This window comes from Poromitra crassiceps (assembly GCF_964638095.1).
Source record: "Poromitra crassiceps genome assembly, chromosome: 29".
NCBI lineage: Eukaryota > Metazoa > Chordata > Actinopteri > Beryciformes > Melamphaidae > Poromitra > Poromitra crassiceps.
The window spans coordinates 16,014,908-16,036,439 of NC_139641.1; the positions used below are offsets into that span (position 1 = coordinate 16,014,908).

The 21,532-nt window shown below is 43.0% G+C and overlaps 1 protein-coding gene across 2 annotated transcripts in view; it reads left to right on the forward strand.

Annotated features, from left to right (window-relative positions):
• Positions 1–21,532, forward strand: part of ptprub (protein tyrosine phosphatase receptor type Ub) — a 372,529-nt gene that overhangs the window by 181,436 nt on the left and 169,561 nt on the right. For both annotated transcript variants that reach the window (XM_083662513.1, XM_083662512.1), the window contains exon 3: positions 13,073–13,344. In XM_083662513.1, the coding sequence (XP_083518639.1) occupies positions 13,073–13,344 (272 nt within the window). The remainder of the gene's footprint in view (positions 1–13,072; positions 13,345–21,532) is intronic.

Here is a 21,532-nt window from a genome sequence, read left to right on the forward strand (position 1 = left end):
GTACATACAGGGGGAGCAGGCTATTTCCTTGCTTTTGCTAACATGAGTATCGACTTGCCCGCAGCCAACGCAAGCCAAAACACGACCAAACATGCCACAATAACGTCCCCTAATTCATCCAGAATCCTTCCTGGGCATCTCGAGACTGATCTGACCGATAAATTGTCCAGGTTGCCGTTTTCAAGTGACTTTTATGAGTTAACGTTACAAAGCAACGAACAGCTCTGCTGTTGCCAGGCAACTGCTTGTGCGCGTGCGAGTATGGTGCCCGCGCGTCAGCTCGTTCACACGCTGCCTGCAGTTACACTAACGGCCACCGGCGTCAGTAATAGTGAGTTTTGACGGATTGGGCCTTTAACTATTTGTTCTATTGTGTTTTTGTATTTCTAGTTATTTATAATTATTAAATTCCCAGTTAAGTTTACTGTTTCATTGCATTGAGTTTATTAATAAGCTGTAAAATATCCTGCCTACATCACATATTTCAATTCATGTCAACTCAATCATATCTTTGTCAAGTGTTTGATATTTGAGGGTTGCTGATGTGGTTCCTCCTCTGGTCTTTAAGGGCACCTGTTCGGAGGGAGGGGAACTGGTTGGAATAGCGTGATCCTCCCACGTGCTATGTCCTACCGGTGAAGCCTCCTCTGTCAGGTGAAAAGAAGCGGCTGGCTAACTGCCCATGTGGAAGCATGGAGCCAGTTTTCGGCTCTCCCCAGATCGGCAGAGGGTGGAGCAGCAACCAGGATAAATAAATAAAAAATTAGCACTAATGGAGGATTAGCACTAATGGGGGATAAACATTTGATGATAAAAACAAAAATAAAATAAAATAAAAATATTGGCCGATATTATCGGTATCGGTAATTTTTTATTCCCTAAAATCGGTATCGGTATCGGTTTCAAAAATCCCATATCGGTCGGGCTCTAATGCCCAGTATAACTATAACTAAAATGAGCAATAAACAGGTATATGGGCTTACATTTAATGCATTCACTAAAGCGTACTGGGTGTCTTTGAGCCTTCCCCAGGGTCAGAAATGTACTGCCAAAGGATTCTCATATAAGCGAGTGGTAAAAGGTTTCTCATTTTCAATCTTGTTAACGCAATATCTCAAGAACGCCTTGACGGCATTTCTTCCAATTTGCCTCAAACGTCCACCTGGACTCAAGGATGAACTGATTAGATTTTGGTGGTCAAAGGTTCAAGGTTACTGTGACATCATGACCCTCGTTTCACGCTCTTTAACGCGATATCTCAGGAACGCCTTGACGTAATTTCTTCACATTTGGCTCAAACGTCAATAATCCGACCCCAACGATATGCCTCGCCTCTAATCTCATACTGCACATCGGCCATCCCTCCATCTTCCACTCTACTTGCATTGTGTCTTGCCACAGATAGCGTCTGTGACCAGGGAGTGGTCCAGCACGGCTTCATCTGAGTTATGATGTGCTGGTGGATCAGTCCTAATCTTGTTATGGATGTTCCTGTGCGCTTGGGAGAGGGGCATCAATGGGTGGCTGGAACTTTATCAGATTTCACATCGCTTTGAAGCATCATTCCTGAAAGACGCAGCATTGTGTAGGCTATGCTGTATGTGAGGTGTGCATGGTGGTATTGAGTGTTATGGTTTGATCCTACGATACACATGCTCTATCTAGCACAGCTTGATTTAAAAAGCACTTTTTATTTCCAACCGTTATTCTAATAGAAATGTAAAGGTGAAGTAGTGATAAGAAAGGACTCTCATCTGTTTCACAAGGACAAGGTGATACAATAACAACACATCCATATACCTTATACCATAAATAATATCACAGCCAGCAGTCCAGGGCTGCTGCCTTTCTTAAGATTACTGAACACTGAAAAATTAGTTCAGCAGGTCAATCTGGAATAAGAACACAGAGGCCAAAGGTTTACAGCAGGGATACTCAACTTGCTTTGCCCCGGGGGCCACTTTCATGAAATGATAGAAGGCCAGGGGCCAGTTAATAAACAATCAATATACATTTTTCTGTATCAGATTGTAGGTTTTTGGGGTGTCAGCCGGAGTTTAGGCTGACAATGTTGTGCACACCGGATAGTTAGTTAGGTTAAGTTAGTTAGGTTAAGTACATACATAAGTGCCTGGGTAGCGAGCAGACGGCGGTATTTGACAATTTAGCAGCTAAATCATAGATTATTGAAAGATATTCCATATTCCAGACTGAAATGCTATACCAGAAGTGGAGTATTGGCCAGAATGACATGAACATTTAGACACTTATTCAGCGGGTATCTTGCATGTTGCGTTCAGGTGCACTGTAATAAAAAATAAATAAATAAATGCAATTCCATCGCGGGCCGCCAGTTGAGTATCACTGGTTTACTGCTACTAAGCCAAATCTTCCTGAACTTGAAAAAGTAATACCCTGAAATGATGAATAGCTACAGTATGTGCTTGAATAGCAGCAACGCAACCTTTGTCCCACACTTTCTGAGCCGACGTGACATTGATAAATGAGACCGCTGTTTGTCAAGGTTTTTACTAAATGTTTCATATATATTAGTCATAGTTATATAAATTAAGAACATAAATGAATGTTTATGTCTCATAACAGGTCATCATTCACATATCTTGACATCTACAAAGGGATTTGGGCATAAATGAATTGAATATTTATAAATATCAAAGTTGAAATTGGAATATATTTGTACTCTCACAGCAGTACACAGTAATATAACACCAAATTATGTATTAAGATGCACTGTCAGTCATTTATCAGCAGAGCTACAGTACTGTGTATGATTCATGAGAGGTCATTTTGAAGACCAGGGGCCTCATTATATAAAAGACTATATAGATTTCATACTGAAAGACGTACTCACAAAACTTACAAAAAAAAAAAGTACATACGCTTGCTCTTATGACATCACTGATGATGCCACAAACTGATGATGTCACAACTCCGCATCACTGAGGACATCACCATCGCTCTTATGGCATCACTGATGATGTCACAATGCCTATGCCATCATCAGTGATGTCACACTGCACAATTGCTCAAGTGACATCATTGATGACATCACTTCCGGGACAAAATTGAAACGGAGAACATTGCCCACATGCTCCCTTTTATAATAGAAGATGCATCCCAATCAAGGTGAAATAAATCACATGCAGTCACACCCTCATATTTTTTAAAGTCTTAAACATTATTCACATAAATAACAACCCCCATCTGCGTAAATAATTATTGTTTTTCATAGACTGCTTTACAGATATAGAATTGGGTGAAAACATTATTTTGACACATTTAGAGAGTTTAACTACTTTGTTGTCATTTGTATACATCCCGGTGTGAATAAAAACCAGCATGCTTCATGACAGCCAGTAACTGAACAAAAAGACAAACGAAGTCTTAACACTTTGAGTGCCACGGCCCTTGGGCAAAAGGTGCTGTACTGTGCCACATAGGCCGCAATGCATTTTAAAACAGTCATATAATTTCTTTAATAATTACTATGTAAACACTGAACACGCACAAATAACGATGAGACTCTCTTCTATCACCTGCAAAAAAAAGTTTATTGATCCCATTTTCCGTTCTTTAGTTATGAGCCGGAGAAGATAGCTTGATTTGAGCAAAAACAGCCCTTTTTTTCTACGAGCTGAGATAATGACCCTTTTGTGAAAGGAAGCATTTCAAGCACATCATTGACTCATTGCTAATATTTTCTGATGTAATGCTGCAGCTGCCTGGGTCTGTTGTATGCTGTAGTGTCCTGCGTGCCCCACCTCCCCCCCTCCTCCCCCCCCCCGTTGTGGGAGGAGTAGCTCTCTGCTCGGCTCTGCTGTGAGTGCGTTTGCTCTGCGTGTGCTCAGCAGTGAAAAGTCCGCTAGATCCAGCTTTTTTACAGCCGCGTGTATGTCACCAGCTTCCAGTTGAGAACTCTACGGCTGATCATGCGAATGGGCTGTTGCAGCGGACACGAGGTGCTCAATAGACCCTTCTCACGGGGGCCATTTTGTGTCGAGAAGCCAGGGTAAACACAGGTGCAAGCAAAACACTAATGAGGGTTTCCAACTTCCATGATTGGGATTTGGAAACCCTCATTAGTGTTTTGCTTGCACCTGTGTTTACCCTGGCTTCTCGACACAAAATGGCCCCCGTGAGAAGGGTCTATTGTGACAGCAGATTGGCTGCTGCAGGGGCACAGCTACGTTATGCTTCAATGAAGCAGCTGCATACGGACGGATGCGATGCGATTTCCTTTTCCACAACGACTTCTTCTGTGTGTTAACTCTACTTTCTCTCATCTGGAGTGCGCTGTCGCCACCTAAGGGTTCTGTAAAATAGGTTAGACACATTCAATAGCTCTCATATTGTAAGAGGCGATGTAAGAAGCTGAGATCGACACCCCCCCGTCAAAAAAACAATTTCGAGTTATTGACGCCATTTGGCGTCGCTGGCACTCTACGGTAAATTTCTAATGACGCCATATGGCGTCGCTGGCACTCAATGTGTTAAGTGCTGACAACATATTTAAAGTGACAGTCAAAGTGTACAGTCATGGACTTCATGAGAATAACCTGGTGTGGTACGTCCGTGCGTCATGACATATCCAAAAGGAATTCCTCTGCGCTGCGCAGCACGGAGATTATGGTGCGCTCAAAGCGCAGAGGGGTATTTTTGCGCTTAAAAGGTGCTTTTCAAAGCTCTTCGTAGGGCTGTCACTTTTTATTCGAAATTCGAATTTAACTTCGAATGTGGGAGAGGAGGGGCATGTTCGAATGTAATTTGCTGTGTTCGAACTTCGTATTATTATTATTTTTTAATTATTATTATTATTATTATTTTTTTAATTAACCAAAATTAACCAACTGCTGCTTGCTGGTAATGTTAATCCCATGTCAGAAAAAGTCTCCAGATTTGCCGCGTTAGTCTCTTCTGAGAAAGATTGTCTCCAGGGTCTGAAAAGTTGTCTCGAGTTGGATGCAGCCAAGTTTGTGAGGCAGTGTTGTGACTGTGAGCGTCCAAGCTAACACAGCAGCGGAGAGGAGCTGACTGACTGGACCATGAGGACAGCTGAGGATTTTAAAAAAATATTCTTTAAATATTTTATATTATATTATATATATTTATACGGTGTAACCGGCAGGCGCGGACTGCATAATCGGGCATGTCGGGCCGATGCCCGGTGGCCTGGCCTGCAAAAAAAAATATATATATATATATTTTTTTTTAATTAACCAAAAAACTTTGAATATATTCGAACATTTTGCGGGCAATTCGAAGTTCGTTCGAACTTTATTTTGGGAAAAAGTGACAGCCCTAGCTCTTCGCAAGTAATGAGGCATGCTATCGATAGGAGAACGCCATCTGTGTCCCCACATTTAGCGCAGACACACGTCACACGCCTGGTTTGGCATGTTACACGTCTACCCCATGCATGTCCAGTGCAAATGCGCTTGTGCCTGCCCCCAATTTGCATTGCACGCAGCGTTAAACAAGTGCAAAATTACCGCTTTTGTGACGATAGGGCCCCACGGATTTTTACCATTTTGATTTCACTACTCGGCGTGGTGGGCGAGCCAGTTAAGGTCACTCTGACCTCCTCTTTACTCCTCCATAATGAGTTGGTGGAGAAGATAAAACAAGTTGGTCGGCTCCCCCAGCTTCTTCAGAATGGTCCAGTCTTCAGGTAAATTGACTGCCTCAAGGTTCAAATGAACTAGTCCATCACTTAAGCACTCTATCCCTGTGCTGTCAGACCACTTCACAGGTGCTGCTTTGACCCTCGCGAGGTCTTCACAACTTCTTTACTTTCTTCTGATGCTCTTTTATGAGCGATCCATGATGTGCCTCCTGACACCTGAAGGGTCTCATTACTGAGAGAATAGAAAAGTGATTAGATGGCATTCCTTCCATGTTCCTCCCTGAGAACTTCCAAGTGCGCTTGAAACAGAAGGCCGCGGCAGAGGAAGTTGAGCTGAGCAATGAGCATCAGTGTTGGGGGTAACTCATTACAAAAGTAACATATTACATGTAATATATTACTTTTAGCAGTAACTCAGTAATATAACTTATTACTTATAGGATTTCGGTAATATTATACCAGTTACTTTGTCAAGTAACTCAAGTTACAAATTGAGTTACATTTTATTAAATCAAAGCACATATTTAAAAAAAGATACAATCATTTCCCAATCAAACTAAGTGTTTTTATGCAAATAACCACTATAGATGACAATAACAAAGGAAAATTATAACATTTAGAATTTTGGATTGTTTACACTGACTTCAAGGCAGGTTGAAATTATTTTTTGGGATGGTTCCGGGGCGGCGATGTCATTCTGCTGCTGCTGTTTTGGTAAAAGTAATGCAAAAGTAGTGTAATAAGTAACGAGTTACTCTACACAGACAGTAATATTGTAAAGTAACTTATTACTTTCAAATGAATGTCACTAGTAATATGTAGTATATTACATTTTGAAAGTAACTTGCCCAACACTGTGTATAGTATGTCCTCCTCCTTCTATTAAAGGTACATTCAGCGATGTTTTTGTGTTAAAATAAGTAGTTTGATTGGATCGTTGGATAGTTCGATGTTGGCGCCAATTTTGATCCAATCAGAGAAAAGTTGACATTTTCTGGGAAATGGAAGGTCAAATGGTGATGCCTATAAAGGACTATTATGTATTTTTTCACCCCGAATCCATGAGTCTCTATGAGTTACGCTTGTGGAGATACGTCCACCCTGCCTGCAGGACTACAGGAGAGAGATAGAGGACAGGAGATACGTCCGCCCTGCCTGCAGGACTACAGGAGAGAGATAGAGGACAGGAGATACGTCCACCCTGCCTGCAGGACTACAGGAGAGAGATAGAGGACAGGAGATACGTCCACCCTGCCTGCAGGACTACAGGAGAGAGATAGAGGACAGGAGATACGTCCGCCCTGCCTGCAGGACTACAGGAGAGAGATAGAGGACAGGAGATACGTCCGCCCTGCCTGCAGGACTACAGGAGAGAGATAGAGGACAGGAGATACGTCCGCCCTGCCTGCAGGACTACAGGAGAGAGATAGAGGACAGGAGATACGTCCACCCTGCCTGCAGGACTACAGGAGAGAGATAGAGGACAGGAGATACGTCCACCCTGCCTGCAGGACTACAGGAGAGAGATAGAGGACAGGAGATACGTCCGCCCTGCCTGCAGGACTACAGGAGAGAGATAGAGGACAGGAGATACGTCCTCTCTGCCTGCAGGACTACAGGAGAGAGATAGAGGACAGGAGATACGTCTGCCCTGCCTGCAGGACTACAGGAGAGAGATAGAGGACAGGAGATATGTCTGCCCTGCCTGCAGGACTACAGGAGAGAGATAGAGGACAGGAGATACGTCCTCTCTGCCTGCAGGACTACAGGAGAGAGATAGAGGACATGAGATACGTCCACCCTGCCTGCAGGACTACAGGAGAGAGAGATAGAGGACAGGAGATATGTCTGCCCTGCCTGCAGGACTACAGGAGAGAGATAGAGGACAGGAGATACGTCTGCCCTGCCTGCAGGACTACAGGAGAGAGATAGAGGACAGGAGATACGTCCACCCTGCCTGCAGGACTACAGGAGAGAGAGATAGAGGACAGGAGATATGTCTGCCCTGCCTGCAGGACTACAGGAGAGAGAGATAGAGGACAGGAGATATGTCTGCCCTGCCTGCAGGACTACAGGAGAGAGATAGAGGACAGGAGATACGTCCACCCTGCCTGCAGGACTACAGGAGAGAGAGATAGAGGACAGGAGATATGTCTGCCCTGCCTGCAGGACTACAGGAGAGAGATAGAGGACAGGAGATACGTCCACCCTGCCTGCAGGACTACAGGAGAGAGATAGAGGACAGGAGATACGTCCTCTCTGCCTGCAGGACTACAGGAGAGAGATAGAGGACAGGAGATACGTCCTCTCTGCCTGCAGGACTACAGGAGAGAGATAGAGGACAGGAGATATGTCTGCCCTGCCTGCAGGACTACAGGAGAGAGATAGAGGACAGGAGATACGTCCACCCTGCCTGCAGGACTACAGGAGAGAGATAGAGGACAGGAGATACGTCCACCCAGCCTGCAGGACTACAGGAGAGAGATAGAGGACAGGAGATACGTCTGCCCTGCCTGCAGGACTACAGGAGAGAGATAGAGGACAGGAGATACGTCCACCCTGCCTGCAGGACTACAGGAGAGAGATAGAGGACAGGAGATACGTCCTCTCTGCCTGCAGGACTACAGGAGAGAGATAGAGTACAGGAGATACGTCCACCCTGCCTGCAGGACTACAGGAGAGAGATAGAGGACAGGAGATACGTCCACCCTGCCTGCAGGACTACAGGAGAGAGATAGAGGACAGGAGATACGTCCACCCAGCCTGCAGGACTACAGGAGAGAGATAGAGGACAGGAGATACGTCTGCCCTGCCTGCAGGACTACAGGAGAGAGATAGAGGACAGGAGATACGTCCACCCTGCCTGCAGGACTACAGGAGAGAGATAGAGGACAGGAGATACGTCCACCCTGCCTGCAGGACTACAGGAGAGAGATAGAGGACAGGAGATACGTCCTCTCTGCCTGCAGGACTACAGGAGAGAGATAGAGGACAGGAGATACGTCCACCCTGCCTGCAGGACTACAGGAGAGAGATAGAGGACAGGAGATACGTCCTCTCTGCCTGCAGGACTACAGGAGAGAGATAGAGGACAGGAGATATGTCTGCCCTGCCTGCAGGACTACAGGAGAGAGAGATAGAGGACAGGAGATATGTCTGCCCTGCCTGCAGGACTACAGGAGAGAGATAGAGGACAGGAGATACGTCCACCCTGCCTGCAGGACTACAGGAGAGAGATAGAGGACAGCGGGGGGTTGGGGGGTTTCAAGTCACTGACCAAACACTCTATTTCAGTGATTTTGCTGTCGGAATATAGATCTATTTAACACTTAACTAAAGCTGGTAGAGGCACACCCTTTTGAAAACATTTGTTTAGTTATTCAAGCAATCAAATGTCGATGGCTTCACAAAGTCCCATGTTGGAAAATGTGCCAAATTACATGAAATAAGATTTTACATGACTATGCATTTTGAGGATTACTGCGCAGTATGTGCGCGGGAGTGCAATTTAATTTGTCAAAATGTTTAATTCATGGCCATTTTCATTTTCATACATCATAATGCACTCACATACCCTATTATGACTCCACCTATCTTCCATTTGAATCTTAATGCAGGTGAAAGGGCATCATCACACATGAGCAGTTCATGTAACCCGCGCATTAACATTACATTAGCTTGCAGAGTCAACAGAGATATATTAATAGCATATATATATCCCAGACATCCGGGGCGAAGCCAGCGTTGTTGCGGCAGCGTTTCAGCCTTTGCGATGATTTTGATGAGTCCCTTGGGGGCCCCAGGGTGCAGGAGTGGAGAAGGACTCTGATCCAATTAAGCAAAGCGAAATGGCAGTGCAGAGATCCCCAACCCAGAACAACACACAAATCAGGTTCCTGGTGACAGCAAAGAACCGCACTCAGGCCTGCAGAACATGACCACCATGGCCTCTGTGTTCCTTAGTTTAAAGGAACACTCTGCCCATTTTCAACCAGCTTTGTATCATTAGAACATCAGTAGTATATCAGAAAACTGTAAACTGTTTTGAAGTCTGTCATTTAATTTGACAGTTATTGAGTGTTAAAGTATGGACCAGTGACATCACTGGTCCACACTAACTCAAATTAATAACTCATTAACTCAAATCAACTCTCAATAACTGTCAAACTAGATGAATGATGAATAGTTTGACAGTTATTGAGAGTTGATTTGAGTTAATGAGTTATTCATTTGAGTTAGTGTGGACCCGTGATGTCACTGGTCCACACTTTAACACTCAATAACTGTCAAATTAAATGACAGACTTCAAAACAGTTTACAGTTTTCTGATATACTACTGATGTTCTAATGATACAAAGCTGGTTGAAAATGGGCAGAGTGTTCCTTTAACGTTACAGTTGGGGATTAAGGGGTCCAAACATCCTTTCTCATTCTCATGATCACCTCTAGAATTTGCACTTAAAGAGGTAATTAGTGTTTTCTTGTGGCGTTGGTTAAGAAATTACTCCATCAGGTGTCATGTTTGTCCTATTTACACAGTGTCAATGGAGAGAAAGATAACAGTTATTTTCTGTCTTAGGCACAAGCGAGGGTTTTGTACTAGAATAGAATAGAATAGAACTTTATTTGCCATTTCAACACATGGTTGATTGGAAATTGTCTTGGTGCAGAAGTGCTCCCATAGAATCACATAGAATCACAGGAGACATAGATGCAGAGAGTTCCATACATACAAAAACAAGGAAGTAATAAAAAGGATAATAACGACATTAAAAAAACAACAATTCATGGAACCTGTTAAAAAAGCAGAGTGCCACAGTGCCACAGGGAGCTAAAACAATGCTCGATAAAGTGCTTAAAAAAGTATTTAAAAAGAAAGTGCTAAACTATTTTTTAAAGTGCTTTTGATCATAAAGTGCAAAAACTCATACAACCATTAGTAGTTATGTGTTTTGTGTTGTTTTGAAAGCGTCTCGCTCCCTACAGTATACAGTATATGCGATGCATTTCCTGGGGACAGAACTTGGGATGGGATCATTCAAAAATGTAAACCAATAGGATATCAGTTAGGGGGGGAGAGAGGCAGTTTGCTTTGATGGGAAGGGCGAATGGACTTTGGATAAAAGCGTCGGCCAAATGGGAAATTGTAATTGTAAAATTGGGCGATGGTTCAAAAATCTGCGATGCTTTTATTGGTTGTACTTCTTTTTATGTACAACCACCTGGCCACCAAAGAGATTCTGTTTTCCAGCTAGTAAAAAGTAATGAGATTTTGATGTTGAAAAACAAAATACACGAAAAACAAAGGTTTGCCATCTGTTTGGTATACATTTTCAAATCAGAATACGGAGTGAATAGTTGCCATAGTTGGTATGTTAGTGGACGGTGTCCTTTTGTGTGGGGCATTTTCCCCATTTATAGAGGCCCAGACTGTGCATAACAAATTCATTCTCTGTGTCTGGCAAATTCAAACATTCCCCATTTCTATTTAATCTGAGTGGAGAAGAAACGTCTCCTCCAGGACACCTGGCGCCAACCAAGGCTAGTGCTGTCTGCTCTCTCGGGCTCATTTCTGACTGAGAACAGAGAGACCTTGGAGGTACAAAGACAACAGGCTTGATTATGTGAGAGTACACAGGAAGGTCTTCCAGCCAGCATTGTTGTGCTAATCACGTTAGCGGGCACAGACTCCAGGCAGGACAGATGCTAGGCCAGGGGCAATGGGGTTATGTTATCCTTATTAGACGAAGAGGCTTTGGGGGGGGTTTGTGAATCTTGTCTCCTGCCTCAGCATCACCTTGCGGAGGAAACTGCCACCAGCTCTCTCTCTCTCTCTCTCTCTCTCTCTCTCTCTCTCCCTCTCTCTCTCTCTCTCTCTCTCTCTCTCTCTCTCTCTCTCTCTCTGTCTCAATTTCTCTCCATCTCTCTCCCCATCATCCACATAAACTAGTGCCTTGGTCATCGCTGATTGGCTCCGTTTTAGGGCTGTGAATCTTCACTGGCCTCACGATTCGATCCGATTACGATTCAGAGGGCTACGATTCGATTCGATTACGATTATCGATGCATCTCGATGCATCTTCAATCGATACATCACTTTTTTCCCCAATACATGATTTATTTTTTCTCACTTTCTTTTTTCTCACTGTGTGGCTACTTTTAAAATAAAAGTGCATTTGGAATTGCATTGTATTATGATCCATAATTAAAATAAACAACTGCATGTACTTCCATTCTATTTTATTGGATTATAAAAAAATATATATATATATATATAATCGATTTTTGACATTTGTGAATCGATGCAGAATCGTGCACGTCCGCATCGCGATGCATCTTATAATCGATTATTTTGGACACCCCTACTCTGTTTATTCCACTGTGCACATTGCTTTTCCTATTACCGAGCGCCTACACAAAGGGCACTGACTTGGCGGAGAAGGCTTTCATTCGTCTTCTCGTGGGAATCACCCCACTGAAAACGGTTGAAAAAGACGACTTTGTGAGTTTGTGTCCGTTCATAATGGACCTTCCCACAAATCCCTCAACAGCTCCATTATGAAATGTCACCACCAGTTATCTAGAACTCTACTCACAGGCTGGAAGAGTTGAGTAAACGATGTTGATGGTTGGACATATTTATCGAAGTTGATCTTAGTAATACAGTCTTTCAGTTCCCGCTCAGTCTACATCAAATGTGTTGAAATTGCCATCTGCATATACTCATTAAAGCCAAATTGTTTCAATTGTATTTTTCTTGGCTGTATCTTTTTGCTGCTACAACTGGGGAAGTTTCATCTCATCTTACCTAATCTCACAGTATACCATTGGCATTTTCAGTCATTATTGTAACTATTGTAACTCAAGTAAAAATATTGACATTTCGATGCACTTCATAAGCAGACACTTTCAAGCACTTTCGGCGGCACGGTGGCTCAGTGGTTTAGCGCTGTTGCCTCACAGCAAGAAGGTCCGGGGTTTGAACCCCGGTCCGTCCCAGGTCCTTTCTGTGTGGTGTTTGCATGTTCTCCCCGTGTTCGTGTGGGTTTTCTCCGGGTGCTCCGGTTTCCTCCCACCATCAAAGACATGTATGTTAGGGTTAATACTCCTGTCAGTGGCAATGGCAAAAGAACTGGAGTTGGTCCCCGGGCGCAGCACTGTAGCTGCCCACTGCTCCTAGTTCTAGGAAGGTTCCTAGTAGAGGATGGGTCAAATGCAGAGGATGAATTTCCCCATGGGGATAAATAAAGGATAACTAAACTTAACTTAGCATTTTTCAGTCCTCACACTCCTGAGTTCTATGGGGCTTACCTTAGCATACAGACGGAGATGGCAATGTGGAAACATGAACAGTCCCAGACAGATAACTTAGAAAGCTATGAATAACTGCTGCTTCCTTGTGTGATATTCTGCCTCTGCTTCCTGCAGGCTCCTACATGCTGGTGAACTCCTCCCAGCATGCCGTGGGGCACCGTGCCCAGCTGCAGCTCCAGACGCTGAGCGAGAACGACACGCACTGCGTCCAGTTCAGCTACTTCCTGTACAGTCGTGACGGCCACAGCCCGGGGGCCCTGCGGGCGTACGTGCGCGTCAACGGCGGCCCGCTCGGCAGCGCCGTGTGGAACTCGTCGGGATCGCACGGCAAACAGTGGCACCAGGTGGAATTGGCTGTCAGCACCTTCTGGCCTAATGAATACCAGGTAGGAATCTGAACGTCCTTAGCTTTAGCGGGTATATTCCTAATGAATACCAGGTAGAAATCTGAACGTCCTTAGCTTTAGCTGCTATATTCCTAATGAATACCAGGTAGGAATCTGAACGTCCTTAGCTTTAGCGGGTATATTCCTAATGAATACCAGGTAGAAATCTGAACGTCCTTAGCTTTAGCTGCTATATTCCTAATGAATACCAGGTAGGAATCTGAACGTCCTTAGCTTTAGCGGGTATATTCCTAATGAATACCAGGTAGGAATCTGAAGGTCCTTTAGCCGGTATATTCCTAATGAATACCAGGTAGGAATCTGAACATCCTTAGCTTTAGCGGGTATATTCCTAATGAATACCAGGTAGAAATCTGAACGTCCTTAGCTTTAGCTGCTATATTCCTAATGAATACCAGGTAGGAATCTGAACGTCCTTAGCTTTAGCGGGTATATTCCTAATGAATACCAGGTAGGAATCTGAAGGTCCTTTAGCCGGTATATTCCTAATGAATACCAGGTAGGAATCTGAACGTCCTTAGCTTTAGCGGGTATATTCCTAATGAATACCAGGTAGGAATCTGAATGTCCTTAGCTTTAGCGGGTATATTCCTAATGAATACCAGGTAGGAATCTGAAGGTCCTTTAGCGGGTATATTAATGAATACCAGGTATGAATCTGAACGTCCTTAGCTTTAGCGGGTATATTCCTAATGAATACCAGGTATGAATCTGAACGTCCTTAGCTTTAGCGGGTATATTCCTAATGAATACCAGGTATGAATCTGAACGTCCTTAGCTTTAGCGGGTATATTCCTAATGAATACCAGGTATGAATCTGAACGTCCTTAGCTTTAGCGGGTATATTTCTAATGAATACCAGGTAGGAATCTGAACGTCCTTAGCTTTAGCGGGTATATTCCTAATGAATACCAGGTATGAATCTGAACGTCCTTAGCTTTAGCGGGTATATTTCTAATGAATACCAGGTAGGAATCTGAACGTCCTTAGCTTTAGCGGGTATATTCCTAATGAATACCAGGTAGGAATCTGAACATCCTTAGCTTTAGCGGGTATATTCCTAATGAATACCAGGTAGGAATCTGAACGTCCTTAGCTTTAGCGGGTATATTCCTAATGAATACCAGGTAGGAATCTGAACGTCCTTAGCTTTAGCTGCTATATTCCTAATGAATACCAGGTAGGAATCTGAACGTCCTTAGCTTTAGCTGCTATATTCCTAATGAATACCAGGTAGGAATCTGAACGTCCTTAGCTTTAGCGGGTATATTCCTAATGAATATCAGGTAGGAATCTGAACGTCCTTAGCTTTAGCGGCTATATTTCTAATGAATACCAGGTAGGAATCTGAACGTCTTTAGCTTTAGCGGCTATATTTCTAATGAATACCAGGTAGGAATCTGAACATCCTTAGCTTTAGCGGCTATATTTCTTAACTTCCTACATGTGCCTCTTTAACTCAGTGCACTATATCAGGCTTGTAGAGTATTGATTTTGATTTCATGAAACGTGTTAATAAAACCAAACCATAACTGAGAGCGGCTATAGACGGCCCTCTGGGGGAGAATATTCACGGGCTGTAAAGTAGCTTTCAGTTTTTATGATGAGGATAAGGGAGACCATTGACCAACATCCAATATAGTTGGTAAATATTATATAGCATAACTCATTTTAGCCTCAAGGTGAACGTGTTGTTAATTACTTGCGTTTTGCAATTTCATTTATATTGATTCCCCTGTGAGTGTAGGTTATGGTAATGCTCCAGGGGCTTTAACTAGTCCTCATGTCGGCATAGCTGATACAGATTTGACCCATTGGGACCTTCATGCATTCAGTGGACTCCCCGCCACCTTACACCACACATCATCATATTGCCTACTTAGACCAACGCTGAAGGCATCTAGCATGGGTTCCCTGAATATGTGCTGTTGCTATGTGTAAGGTACATGCAGGCGGTCACGAGGGATCTCCATCTATTAATCCAATTTATTTTTTTGCTGCAGCCATGCAGCTCTGCAAACTCTGCAGAGCTGTCAGAAAGCAATTAAGTTGAGTAGTGTGCGTTTTATCGAGAACTGTCAATCCCCGCTTCGACTTAATTAACTTCCATTCGGCCCTGCAAAGATCTGACCTTCAGAATGTAAATAATAGCCCCTCTTTGTACAAACAGGGGCCACGTGTAGGGTGACACTGTTCAACCGACATCTGACAGTGAGGTATATCTCAGACAAACAGACGCGTACGCACGCACCCACACGTCACACAGAGTGTGTCGCCGTTACATGATGGAATAATCAGTTTGATACTGAGTGACGTACAGCGTTGACTTTCTCTCAAACTTGACTCTTTACTAGGCCTGCACGATATGAGGAAAATCTGCGATATGCGATAACATTGTTCAATATAGCGATGACGATACGACTTGCGATAAATAAACAAATATCAAAGTATGCAGATTAGCTATACAGTTCCTACATGTATGTCTTTCTACTTTAATAATGCTAACATAGACCACAAACATAGCCTATGCCCACTGAATAAAGAAATGAAATACACACTGACTCTAGCTGAAACTACACACAGCGTGTTTGGGCTTTGGCAGAGGGGCGGAGCGCACTGTTGCAAGGGAAAGGTGTACGCTGGATTTACAACACAAGACAAAATGATCAGATGCTGAGTGGGAATGCATGACGCATGTAAATAAAACCACTTTTGCTATTCAGCAATTTGTCACAAGCGCACCAAACTTTCTGAACAATGTCACGTGATCAAAACTGTACTCGTCTATTGGACAGAATAGAGAAGGGAAATGTCTCCTCTTCAGCAGGCTTCTTGCCTGGCTGAGGTCTGACTGAACAACACAAGTGAATCCACAAAACACAAACCATGGAGCAACACCACCTGCGATATTGGGATTTCTGGTTTTACTTTGGTGTTAATATCAAATCAATATTTGACAAGAATGTGCCCAATATGAGCAGCAGATGAGGCAGCAAGCTGTTGAACATTTCATTCTGCAGATGAGACGAGTAGCCTACGTACCGAAGGAGAAAGCTGTTGAGAAACGATGTGTTGTTGTTATGACGACGTACGTCACGCGGCGCGCAGGTACTGTACACGTGTGCACGCCGCAGTGTTTGTCTTGCTCCCTTCTACCGTCTTCTACTCATGATGCACTGCATGAGTGCATCAGATGCACTGGTGCTCTTGTGTTTAGTCCGGTTTGCTTTCACACAACAAACGAACCGCGCCAGGGTTCACTTGGAAGCTAACCGAGACCCACGTTTTCAAGCGCGCCAGAGTTTGTTTGTTTGTTCCGCCCCAGAGTTCGTTCGCGCTTTCACACCACCCCAAACGAACAGCACTATCCGAGGAAGCGAACTCTGGCTAGTTTCACATTTGAAACCTTTCCAGGACGTTTTCTGACGAGCCAGCCAAAAATGGTTTTGTGTCTCACTAAAGAAAAACACACACACGTCGCTGTTGAAGGATGCACTGGCTGTTCCTGACGGTGTTGATCGGACCTGTGATCTTTCCGTCTCTAAACGCTCTCTAAGCGCTCTTCCGCCCCCTGCTGGCACCAGATCAGGCCCGTGAAGTCACGGAGTGCAAGAACACAAAACGTGTTGTTTTCGCCTTCTCTTGTTTTCTTTGTTTCTTTGCTCAAGTTTTATTGAGGTTGGCTGTGAACTTAGCCGCCCGCTCTACTCTCCTCCACGTCCTCCTTTTCTCTGCCCCAGTGGACTTGCACACTTCCTGCTCTCACAGCTCCTATAAGCAGCCCAGTAAACAGCCATGCTCATAGGTGAGTCAGCATTGTGCTGTAGCTGCCAACAAGAGGCGCTCAGCAGGGAGAAGAAGGGTGATATAATGGGCTTCTGAGGAGGAGTGGATGACTCTGAAGAAAGGACAAAACGCAGGGGGAGAAGATGAGAGGGAGCAGTTGAACTGGCATCGACAATAGAGCCTTTTAATAGAACTGCTTAAAGTGCTAATCGAACAGCTTTCATCGGGGGGGGAAACACCATGTTCAGATGTCCAGTTGCCTTCGGCACGCAGCTAAAGCGATGCTGCTATTTCAGTTCCTCATTCGATTCCTCTCTCGTTTCACTTTGCACTATACAGTAAGTTCAGCTGACCTAATATTTTTTTTTTTCAATAATATTTTTATTCAATTTTTAAATTTTACAAGACAACGACAAAAACAAAAAAACAAAAAGACAGGGCAGCTCAGACACGTCACAAGTTAGCAAAGACATAGATGTGGACAACAGTAAAGGAAAGGATGGACAAATGAATGAGAATACAATAAATTTAATTAAATTAGATGTACAAGGCAAAAAGGCAAGAATCAGGTGGCAATATCACTTCGGTTGAGGTATCCAATAGTCAGTGTCTCTGCTAGGTTAGGGTCGATATATTTCAAATAAGGCTCCCACACTTTATAAAAGACATCGGTTGTTGAGTGCAGCACACATGTCATGAACTCCAGAGGCATAAGCTGCATAATTATCTGGTGCCAGTTCCTCTTTGTTGGAGGTTTGTCTTTAATCCAAAATAAAATAATATTTTTTCTAGCAGCAAAAGTTGATAAATTAAATAGCCGTTTGTGATGTTTATAAATGAGTTTCTTATGGGGAAGACCAAGAATAAGGCTGACAGGGTCTGGGTCCAACTCCACACCAAAGATGACACTCAACTGCTGCACTATGTCTGACCAGTATCGTTCTATCTTAGGACATGACCATATGCAGTGAGTGTAATCTCCCACCTCTATCTTACACTTAAGGCAGAGGGGAGACAGGCTAGCATTCATTTTATGACGAAGGCTGGGTGATATTTGCAGCTGACCTCATTCTAATGTGCCGCGTCTCGCCATGAACGGCTAAGCAACCCGCTGCAACCACCGAAGTCACTGTCGAATCGATACTAGAGCCCAACCGATATATCGGTCCACCGATATTATCGGCCGATCTGTTGGCCGATATTTTCATTTTTTTAAGCATGTTGTGTATATTCGATATTTTTTCTTAGCTCAAGTTATATTTTATATTTGTTCTATTTGTGTTTTTGTATTTCGAGGTATTTATAATTATTAAATTCCCAGTGAAGTTTACAGTTTCATTGCATTGATGTCATTTTGGACAATAAAGTTGATTGATAAGCTGTAAAATATCCTGCCTACATTACATATCGCAAGTCGTGTCAAGTCATATGTTTGTCAAGTGTTTGATATTGAGGGATCATTGCAAAAAATTGTGTAATATAATGTGTACAATATAATATAAGAATATCGGCTGATATATCGATATCAGACATTTTTCACTCCCTAATATCGGTATCGGCATCGGCCTCAGAAATCCAGTATCGGTCGGACTCTAGTCGATACCAAAGCTTACACGGCTAATCCCTCAGCAGCCATATAAAAAGCTCATCAGTGGTGAATGAAAGGAGGGCTCGTGTGTGTGTGTGTGTGTGTGTGTGTGTGTGTGTGTGTGTGTGTGTGTGTGTGTGTGTGTGTGTGTGTGTGTGTGTGTGTGTGTGTGCGTGCGCGTGCGTGCGCGCTCTTTGGCACTGTTTGGATACAGAAGGGAGCGATTTCAATTTCATCTACTCTCAAGGTTGCTGATTTCGTGCGGAGCCTTGCAGTGACAGAACTAGTCTACAGCACACGCTGTCAATGTTTATGTCTCCACAATGTCACTGTGGAATGTCATTTTAAAAAACAGTCATTTTCTGATAATCACCAAAACTAAGAGGATTAATTTAATATGCTGAAAACCAAAATCGCCCCCATCTTATTTGTTTTCCTGCCTGGTGATTTGTAAAATTGCTTTCTTGATTACATTTACTCGTACTGTAACTTCAACAATTTTCATGATTATACACTAACCAGTCAAAAAGTTTGGGCACACCTGAATAGATGTACAAAGTTTTTCATGATCGTAAAGACATTTTTTTTCTTCAATGATTTTTATTGAAGAACAAACATGGCAAACATGAACAGTAAACATTAATTCTTTCCTTCAGATTATCTTTTTTAAGACATTTTGATCTAAAGGCGTAGGCTTAACTTGAAATTAAATTCTTAAGACAAATATAAATTATGAAGTTGATCCTATGTGTGGATTTCTTTCCAAAGCCGTTGCCTTTCCATCGTGGCAAAGAGTGGCTAAAGGACTTTAAAGAATCTAAAATATTTGATTTGTTTAACACTTTTTTTTAGTCGCCGCATAATTCCACTTGTGTTAATTTATAGTTTTGATGTCTTTACTATTATTCTGAAATGTGGAAACTTTTAAAAAATATTGAAAAATAGACCTTGTGTAACGTAGTCCGGTCAGAGATTACTAGGGTATGAGGAGATAATAGGCAATTGGCTCTTAATCTCTTAAACCGATACGTATCTTAGTGCGGTCAGAAATTATATTACAAGCTATGCAGCTAGCTCTCCTTCACTAGCAAAGCATATACTGACTTAACATTACTCCCCTTGCTCTATGGCGTGGGACACGTCTAGCGTCTGGCTCGCAGTGTTCAAATCTCCTGCTTACCTCCGGCCAGACGCCATCTTTGATCACCTCTGGACGCACAGCGCATGCGCCATCCTCTAGGGAATGGCATCATCTCCTGAACACATCTCAAGAGGGTAAAAACACAGATAGGTAACATCCTCAATACATTCTGATCATATCACCGCCTCTCTTTATATGTGAAACCAACTGACGTCATCACCCAGAAGAAACAAAAGAAAGTGGAATTGTGTAACACCTTGTGAAACGCACATCTCACAGTCACATAAGGAACTTATGCACATCCACTTCTTGGTGCTGAGCTCAACTGTAATACAGAAAATCAAACTAGAAAAAGGCGACACAGAGTTTCTTTGAGCTCCCGTGGTCAACATTTAATAATTCAAGACAAACAGTTTCGATCCGATACTGATCTTCGTCAGTGTCATGTGACCAGGCCCGTAGCCAGGGTTAGAGAAATACCGAGGTCATTTTAGCGCGGTGTGGGGGGCCCAGGGGGGGCTGTACCCCCCCGGATAGAAAATAACCCTAAAATGCTTCAATCTGGTGCACTTTGAGAGCAAAATTAAGAGGCTAGATCTATAAAGAACTACAGACATCATGTTAGATTAATATCCTCTTTACTGTGCTGTTGCTTTAAAATGATTCAAGATTCAAGATTCAAGATTTTTATTGTCACTCCATGGTACAAGTATCACGTGTGAAATTCTTGTGCTGTGGACTCCGTTTACAACATAGTACAAATATAACAGGGCATTTGAGTGCAAAAACAACAAGAGACACAACAAGCAATAAGGCAGTAGAGTGATAAGACAAGTCAGAGACAGTGGCATATTCACTGCACATAGGTGCACATGTCATGTGCATACTTTAGACGTGCTTAAACATTTTAAACATTTTAAATTCGGCGTATTAGACATGATACAGAAAATAAATGTCTCCCCATATAATATAATTTATATTCTGCATACAGGTCACATGGCAGAATACTGCTCAATTAAATACAATGGCCCATCTACACAAACATCACTTACAGGGGAGTTACTTACCCATTCACTTCAATAGAACTAGCCCCAATCTAGCCTCAATGCAAAATCTGAACGTTGTGGTGAGTTACCGGTATGTCTCTTCCTTCTATAGCACACAGAGAGGAAGCAAAGAGTTGCATTTCTGATCAACTATGTCACATTAAAACATCAATGACAGATGAATAGATCTGGGGGCCAGGGCTATTAAAAAAAAAAAAAAAAAAATTGTTTGAAAATACCGAGGTCATGACCTCGGTGTCCTCAATGGTAGCTACGGGCCTGCATGTGACACAGTGTCACAGTCACATATCCACATTGGCCTTTACGTCGATGTTGGGATTCTTGGGAACGATACAATACTGCGTGGGTTTAGATAGAATACTGCGTGGGTTTAGATACAATACTGCGTGGGTTTAGATACAATACTGCGTGGGTTTAGATACAATACTGTGTGGGTTTAGATACAATACTGTGTGGGTTTAGATACAATACTGCGTGGGTTTAGATACAATACTGCGTGGGTTTAGATACAATACTGTGTGGGTTTAGATACAATACTGCGTGGGTTTAGATACAATACTGCGTGGGTTTAGATACAATACTGCG